At 44.7% G+C, this 9,235-nt stretch overlaps 1 protein-coding gene across 2 annotated transcripts in view; it reads right to left on the bottom strand.

The window, feature by feature from the left end:
* Positions 1-5,503: 5,503 nt before the first annotated feature.
* MSN (moesin) overlaps positions 5,504-9,235 on the bottom strand; it is a 43,113-nt gene continuing 39,381 nt past the window's right edge. For both annotated transcript variants that reach the window (XM_062006396.1, XM_062006397.1), the window contains one exon: positions 5,504-8,697. In XM_062006396.1, coding sequence (XP_061862380.1) covers positions 8,533-8,697 — 165 coding nt within the window. In that variant the 3' untranslated portion in view covers positions 5,504-8,532. The remainder of the gene's footprint in view (positions 8,698-9,235) is intronic.

Genomic DNA, 9,235 nt, shown 5'->3' with positions numbered 1-9,235 from the left:
AAAAACCCAAAACATCACCACAAAACTACCCTAGGACAGCCTCCCTGGGGGTGGAGGCAGAGAGAGGGGAGGGGAGAGGAGGGAGTAGGGGAGGACGGACAGAAGCATTGTGCTTGGACCTCGCTGCAGTCCAGCCCATCAAGGCATGTGAAGTAGGTGAAGCATGGTGGATGAGCATCATCTCCACATACCAATGCCGAGGCAGTGCTCACCTTGTTTTGCCTTACAGACTTCTCTTTTAGGAAGCAGACTTAAATGCAGTCCCAAGAGCAATATTCATTGCAATGTCTAATCATACAAGGGATTGCAAGTTGAGGGGTGGAAGAGCAGCCAGGCAGGAGGACTGACAGCTTCTGCCTCAGAAAGAGGGAGCATGCTAGTTCTTACAGCAATGAGGTGAGAATAAGACTTAATGGTTCTGCTCTAGATGTGGGTGTCATCCAGCCACACCACTGCCTTCCCCAGTACAGCAGGGTCCCAAATGTGAATATTCATTTACTTTGCAGGATGGCCATGGGAAGCAGCCACACTTTGCTCATTTGCTAAATTGTCTGCTGAAAAGTGACATAAAGGCACAGATAACTATCATTCATTTCATGCTGATCCTCCAATAGTAGTGAAACTTCTGTGGAGGAAAACTCGTAACACTGTCACTAGTTTAGTCTATGCTCCTCTCCAGACTAAATCAATTTGCCCCTGAGGATCAATGAAGTCCCGTGAAGTTTTAAAGGTAGCTTGGAGTTAACTTAATTTGGCATTTCAAATCACTTGCAGATTGTCCTTTGAAGGCTTCCCTCCCCCAGCCCCACCTGCACCAGAGCAGAGCTGGCAGGGAGGCAAGAAGGTTTGTCTTAGTGGAATGCAGCTCTGGCCAGGGTCCCTGCTCTGTGGGCCCTCCCTCTCAGGTCAGCTTTTCCAAGTGGTTTGCTCTCTCCTGCAAGCTGTCCTGAATACTTCATCATTTCAATTATTGGGCTGCAGCTCACCCTCAAACTTAAAATAGCTCTGTGCAGTCTCTGTAGTGGAGAGACTCTGCCTAGTCCTGCCTTCATTTTTCAGACATTACAGAGATGCAGTAGGCAGCCCAGTTCTGTCTCAGTCACTTCTGTAGAAGGAAAGTAAGGCTTGCCATAAGACACACAAGGAAGGAGGCCAACAGCACATCCAAACAAACCATGAGGTATCTTATCTCTCCAGCAAACCTTGAATTGAGAGATATGCTAGATACATGCACAGCAGTTTTCACAGCAAGGACATCTGTGTGTTTGCCTGGCACTGACCTCTCTGCTTGCCAGGAACTCAGAGCACAGCAAGTGACAGGTCAATGCCACCCGATGGGAGAGAGGCCAGCAGAGAAAGGCAAGATCCAAGAGCATCACATCCAGTCCTGCAGGGAGGCAACCAGTCCTGAAGGGGTTAACTATCCTCTAGTGAAAGCAGGAACAAGCCTGCTAGAGTAGGAGAGAAGCATACCCTGTACTGCATTTGGACAGTCTGTTCTAAGGTCTTTGAAACAGTGGGAAAAGAAGAGAAGATGTCCTTTTCCCTCCTCTCTCCCACTCCATCCAGCTGGAAGCTTACAAGTAAATGCAGCCCTTCCAGAGTAAACCAGTGTTCATTTAGTCCAGGACACAAAAATAGAAAGCTCTGCAAATAACCACCCCTCCCACAAAAACAACCCAAAGGATGGCAAAAAAAGAAAGAAAATATATCCTTGCTTTGAAGAAAACACTCATAATGTTGCTTTGGAGGTCAGCATACACTTTGTGAGCAGGGCAGACACAGCTGAAGAGAATCTTTAGCACTGCTTCACACAAGTTTGGCAGAAGCCACGTTCCCACTAGTGTGCACGTGGGCACTTCCAGACGCCTCCCAGTCTTGCTCAGCAGCAGGTCACACACTGCTGTCAGTGCAGTGGCTGTGCCTGCACAATCAGCAATCTGTTAGCACATGCTGGGAAGAAAGTGGTTTTCTAGCTTGAAATACATTGTTCAATTTATTCTGCACCACACAAAGCACAGTTTTCCCCCCACCTCCGCAGTCCAGGGACTGTCATGCAAATGTCCAACACAGCTACAAGGTGCCATTAACTCCATCTCATCCCTGATTTCTGCACAGAAATAGATGGAAATCAGCACTGCACTGATCCAACAAGAACTTACACTATACCATTGCAGCCCTCTATAGCCAGAAACACATCCAGACTTCTGAGATACCAGACCCAGCTCCTTTGACCACTGTCACCGAGTTTTGGTCCTTCCCTGGGTCAGCTCAGCAGACATGCAGGCATAGTGAGCACATGGGAGACTGTATCAGTTCCTCTGGGCAGAAGACAGTCTGTGCATACAGCTCAGACTAGAAGAACTCTTCTGTGAACATCATAGCTTCCAAGAGACCATAGATAGAAGGTTTAAAATTACCGTGTTAGTCTGCTGGCTCTCTGAACGCAGATGAAAACCATCGTATAATCCTGTAGTTTTAGTGACGTTGGAATTCTAGGGTTGTAGGAGGAACTTCACTACTATTCAAATCAAGATTTGATAAATTAAGATAAATTGCTCTGTGAAGGAACAGAAGAAGCAGGAGAAGCCTGTCCTGCAGCAGAGCAGCCACAAAAGCAGGAGAGGTAAGAGACAAATTGCACACAAGTCAGAAACCATCCGGCCCGTACCCATAACCACACTCATCATATACAGAAGGTATCAGGTGTCATCCAGGCAAGCAAATTAACACCTGTTTGCTCCAACACTGGAGCAATTCATCAAATCAGTATTTGATAAAATCACAAGTGCTCAGCAGTTGAATTCTTGGGGAAAAAAGCATCTAGAGGGGAGACAGAGGAACTCGGGAAGTAGCTGAACAAGCCATCACAAAGCTGAAGGTGATGCAGATGAATTTCTGTAGATGTTTAGCAACTTTCTGAGAATCACTGTAAACAAACGTAAGGGCCAAACTTTCACTGCTGGAAGCCAGAGGGCAGTAATGCAATCAAAGATGGGCTGACACTGCAACAAGGAAACAAGATTAATTCACAACAGGGTTTCTTGACAGCAGCCACCTCTGGCAATGCAGCTACAGTACGGCTGGGTGAAGGCCACTAAGAAATGACGGTGTCCCAGTGAAGGCCTTCACTTGCAGATGCTTCTCCTCTAGTCAAGGATGCTTCAAAGACAGATGAGAGGACAGTGAGGTATAGACAGCCTTCACCATAACCTCCCAGCTCAAGAGCAATATATTCCACATCCCCTTCTTCCTCCAGTCAGTCTTGATGACTGAAGGTCAGCCCTGAGTTGTATTTCTTTAAAAGATGATGCACAGAGGCAACAGCAATCATGGGTGCTTGTAATTTTCCAGCTATCTCTGCTCACCAGAAAGCTGTAAGGATGCTGTTAACACCTGCTCAGATCAAGCACATTCTCAACAGCAGGAGCTACAGTCCCTTCCAGCAGCTCCTAAAAGTCCCTTTTGTGGTTTCAGCACTACTCGTTCTTTAATGACTACTGCAGCATGAGGCAGCAAGTCTGCAGCCAGGTTACAGGTAGAAGTAGCAGCTTCTAGGATGAGCTAACACAAGAAAAATCTTACCCAGTATCTCTGAGATTGTCTACTGGTTGCACAGTCCAAAACAAGATTTCAAGTCAACAGTGCCATCAGCAGGCAGATTCCTGCCCTGATAAGTAGAAAGCAAAATGAAATATAGTTCCCTTATTAAGTTGCCATAGTTCCTAACAGTATTGACCTCAACTGAAATGCATGTCATCAGGGGATATTTACATTCCATTTTGTTCATCACAGAAAATTAAAACAAGGGAAGTGTCTGGAAGGCTCCTGAGCCTGCTCACCTGTTCACACAGGGAATCTCACATCAGGTTGCTAAGATAAGAATGCCCCTGCTTCCCTCCAACTGTACTAGCCCAAGCAGGCAATCATAGAATGGTGGGGGTTGGAAGGGACCTTTAGAGATCATCTGGTCCAATCCCCCTGCAGAAGCAGGGTCACCTAGATCAGGTCGCATAGGAACATGTCCAGGTGGGTCTTGAAGACCTTCAAGGAAGGAGCCTCCACACTCTCCCTGGGCAGCCTGTGCCAGGGCTCCCTCACCTGAACAGTGAAACAGTTTTTTCTTATATTTAAGTGAAACTTTGTGTTCCAGCTTCATCCCATCACCCCTTGTCCTGTTGCTAGATACAATAGAAAAAAGGGATGTGCCAGCCTCCTGACACCCACCCTTTAGATATTTATAAATGTTAATAAGATCACCCCTCAGTCTCCTCTTCTCCAGACTAAACAGCCCCAGTTCCTGCAGCCTTTCCTCATATGAAAGTTGCTCCATTTCCCTGATCATCTTGGTGGCCCTGAGCTGGACTCCAGCAGTTCCCTGTCCCTCTTGAGCTGAGGAGCCCAGAACTGGACACAGGACTCCAGATGATGCCTCACCAAGGCAGAGTAGAGGTGGAGAACCTCCCTTGACCTGCTGGCCACACTATTCATATCCCCAGGATGCCATTGGCCTTCTTGCCCACAAGAGCATATTACTGGCTCATGTTTAGTTTATAACCAACCAGTACTCCCAGGTCTCTCTCTGCAGAGCTGCTCTTCAGGTCTGGGGACTGACTCTGTAGGCTGTCCCTGTCCCACAGACAAAAACATCTGGACTCTCAAAACTTACGTCCTAAACTAGACCTGAATTGTAACAGACAATCGCAAATCCAGCAGAAACTGTCTACACAAACTTGTGTTAGACAATTTCCTCATTCTAAACTACAAAGTTCCTTCCAACAGCTAAGACTGGAGTTCTGAATACTTAACATAGTCTTGCACAGAAGCAGACTTTGGCCATTATTGCTTTTTACTTCCATTTCCTCAAAGACAAACTGAAGACAGACAGATATACCTAACCAGAGAATTACTAAGCCTCTTCAGTCTCCACAGAGACAGACCACTCACGCAGAAGAGTAGAGCAATCTGTCTGCAAGCACAGAGTCCTCAGCGACTCTAGGAATTTAAACACAAGCTGCAAGTTATTGTCCATTAAGAAGCAAGGGCAATAAAGGCAACAAGAACCCCCTTTGTGAGACCAACCCTCCCAGACCAGTGCAACCTTCATTTGAAGGCTGCAGCAGTGCTGAAGCAGACATGCAGTTCCTCCAACGGTGTTCAGGTTTCTGGAATCCTGGAAGGAACACTCACCAGTGGCAAGTTCTGATAGCAGCTCCTTCTCCATTAGACTGGTCCATTTACAAGTTAACCAGAATATAAATGTATATTCAATGTCTCCACAAAGAAACATGAATCCCAGTACTGGCTCCTGTCAGATAGCTTGAAGGGCTAGGGAGGAAGAAAGGGATTTTATTCAAGCAGTTGCTTTTCAGTTGCAAGTAAGAGCTCCTTATTTGCTAGAGTGCTATAAGGCTGACTTCTTTGGAACCACGTAGCAGACTTGTTCAGCTTGGAGACACAGTAATAGACTCAAGCCTTAAGTAACCAGGCAGACACCATCTACTGAGTTTCTCTGAAGTTTATTGGCACTTTAGGAAGAACAAGGTATGGATTTTAACAACTCCTCCAAACAGGAAAAAAAAAAGCCTAACATCAAGGTTCTCTCTGCAGATAAGCACATGGACCCATGAATTACTCCACAACCTTAAGGAACTGATGTTTTATTATAATCTAGTAAAAAGATTGGTCAAAAAACCTCAATATAATTTACAACAACAAAAAATAAAACAAGAATAAACAAGCCAGGCAAACATTTGATAAAGGAGTTCCCTCCCCCCACCCCCAAGAGGAGCAGTTATCCAATTAAACTGGAACATGGAGAGGAAGAACAATTCACTGTATTCTAACAAATAAAAAATGTGTCTACAAATCTCCTCATAATACTGAAAGCTTCTTACATTAGTTTTCTTGCAAAATACCATTTTCTTTACAATACAGTATACATTTCCAAGGGAAAGAGAACCATAAACATATCCTCCATCCCATGACTAATATTTTCTAATTGTGCATAGCTAGAAGTATTGAAATCAAATATCATTAGATACCACTGGAATATAATACTGGTTAAGAAAAAGGCAGGGCTGAAACAACTACAAAAAGAGTTAAGTGGACTCACTGGCACAGGCTGTTCTATTGCTGTATTGGAGCATTTGGAATTAGAACAATTAAGATAACCCTATAAACAGAAGTCATGCCAGCATCATAATACATGAGCTCAGCAGTGTTGTGCGACCCATCAAAGCAGAAAAGGCTTACTGTTTTTTTATTTGAACACATATTCCAGGCAACATACATCAGCTTGTTAGGAAACTGTTAAAATGTAACACAGGCTTTTCTCTCCCCAGATATATCAACAGTTGCCACAGACATAAGTGCTGGAAATCAGCTTTAAAGCACCAAAACAGAAGTATAAAGGTTGTCTGTTCCCCCCATAAGGAGACTCACATAGAGCCAGTGCCAATAACCCTTCAGTACAGAAATGCACAAATCAGTTCTGACAAATTTAACTGCAATCTTTCATTTGTGACTTTCAAACTAGAGAGGTGTGTGGTTCTGGCCAATCAAAAGCCTACCATGTCACATCATCCCCCAAAGGCATGCTGTGTCCAGGGGAAACAAGGGGGGGTCCCACAACTCATGTGGTTGTTTAGAAGCAGCACACTTAAGCTGTGCTCCTTACAGAGGCTGGTTGGTTAGCATTTGTGTGGGTCCTTCACACAGACTTGTATTGCTTCCAGAAAAATAAAATACAGCACTGGTAAGGTTGATTCCAGCAGCCCAAGGAATTCTTGGGGAAATACTGCAGTTTATTAACACTATCATAAACATTTATTTTTGGCACAGTCCCCCTTTACCATTCCACAGCACAAGGAGATGAAAGTGCTCTAGCATGCACATCTTTTCCTTCCATCACCATACAAAGGGGGAATCCACAAAACTGAGAAAGTCACAAGATTCAGGATCGTGCTAGGCAAGAAAATAAATCACTGGCTAGCCTCATGACTTCCTATAGGGACAGGCTAATGCAAGGAAGGCAAAGCAAAGGACAACCCCATTGTAGGTAGAATCTTTTAACAGGCCTCTTCTGAAGGTGAATGTTTCCTTCTATAAAGGATCAAGGCAAAATCCAATTCAACCCTGAGCATACATGGCTGTTTTCTCCCAGGAATGGGAAGAAGGATTCTGGGTAACTTTAGCATGGATAACTTGGAGACAGGAGGTGATGGGTATTACAACAACTGGTACAAATGGCTCTGGGGACCAGTCTCACAACCACCAGTGTCCCATTTCTAAGAGACAGTGTCTTCTGTTCTCAAAGTCACAGTGGGGCAAAGCATCCTTCTGGGGAAAGAAGGGCACTTAAGCCAGGGATCTGGCAGAATACTAGGATTAAGGCAGCAAGTGGACAAATATCTCAAGATCCTCTCCCCTCAAACACTGCTCAAAGCCAGGAAGACGGATGCAGTCTTGCACCTCACCTAGATACACACATAGTTCTTGGTCCCCAGCTGCTGATCACCTTCTATGATTACATTTAGATTAAACTAAAGGCATCTGAGCTACAGTAGATCTATACACAGTCATAAGGCACCAGTGACTATGTGCTAAAAAAGGCCTCTTGGGGAAAAATCTGAAATCCAGTTCACATGAGAAATGTACTGGTTCAGCAAGGGAAAATACAGTTACAGGAATTGTTAGTCTCTTACATTTCTACCTAACCCTTTAAGTTCCCATTGACAAACCCAAAAAGGAAGGTAATGCTCTTCAGGTGTCTGCCTCACTGGTTACACTCAAGGCAGACACATGAAAGCGATGAGAGCCATTTCCCAGAGACAACTTCTGGAAAGCAGGGAAGTTGAGGCTACAAACCACACTGCATCAGTAGAAACAGTCGCAAGGCCTCGTCATAATTAGGAAATTCAAAGTTCCATCATCAAACAAAAAAAATTAACATCAGCAGGAATGTCACAGAATCAGTTTGGTCTGCTGATGTTTGAAGGACAAAAGCTTTGGTCTTCAGAAAGAAAAACTCCATATTCTACCTCCAACTCTTCCTCCTAAGCTCCAGCCTCCCCTTCTCAGCTACATGACTCAGACCTTGTATTAAGTCAGATGTTCAGAGCCTAGCTAGCGAGCTTAATACTGAAGCTTGCACAGGCTAGTAGAAAGGCACAGTGTCAAACTGTTAGCACTTTACTATATGTAACTCAGAGTATCCGCCGGCCCTCCCCCCGTCCTGTGGCAGAGGACAGCAACACAGCCACTTCAGTAAGCAATAAAAAACTAAATGCAGTGAGACTTTACACAAAGCCAAACAACTTCAAATTTGCTCCAATTTCCCAAGCCACCTCAGGAAGATGTAAATCCTTTTTTCTTCTGTTGCTTAACTCCAACATTTGCCCACAACTCTATAAATAAGACCATGGTCACTCTTCTGTAGTGGTTCCAGCGTAGCACGGTTATGAGTGAATGACAGGAGAGGATGGGGAGAGAGGGAGAAGAGAGAGCAGGGCAGCAGATGCAGGGGAGAGTTTACATGGACTCAAACTCGTCAATGCGCTGCTTGGTGTTGCCCTGTCGAATCTGACGCAGGGTCTTGTACTTGTCTCGGCCTAGGCGCATGTTCTCAGCATGGATCATGTCATTGGCTGTCTTCTTGGTTTCATCCCGAGCATTTGCCAGCTCTGAGGAAAGAGCCTTTGAAGAAGGGGAAACAGATAGCAGTGTGTTAGCACGTGCCAAAGACTCAAAGCTGGACAAGGAGCTAAAAGATTCAATATCCATGGAGAAAGGAAACATGAGTACAAATGTCTACAGTTCTGGACAACTGCTCTACCTGATCCTGCTTGAGCATGGAAGTGAGACTAGATGATCTTAAGATGTCTCTTCTGCAGAATCACAAAGTTGTTTAAATTGTAAGTTGTTAATATTTTTTCCTAACATTTGAAGGTAGAAAATATCAGGCATTATCACCCTATTTATCTTTGTCTAGCACAGTAAGAAAGACTGTCTCCAGTGTGCTTCAGAAAAGTCATCAAGCAGAGGGATCCCTAGAGACAACAGGAGGATCTTGCAGAATTACTAGCTTACCACAAAAGAAACTTGCTGCAGAAGATTGAGAGCATCTCTCACTCTGCCTGTATATAACCACCACAGCATGATGCAGAACAAGCAAAGCCTGATGCAAGTCAGGCAGCTAGCAGGCAGTGTAACAAAGCACTTGGAAGGAGTGAAC

This window comes from Colius striatus, chromosome 13, assembly GCF_028858725.1.
Source record: "Colius striatus isolate bColStr4 chromosome 13, bColStr4.1.hap1, whole genome shotgun sequence".
NCBI lineage: Eukaryota > Metazoa > Chordata > Aves > Coliiformes > Coliidae > Colius > Colius striatus.
The sequence above is the reverse complement of the archived record's forward strand: the minus strand, read 5'-3'. Positions and strand labels throughout refer to the sequence as shown.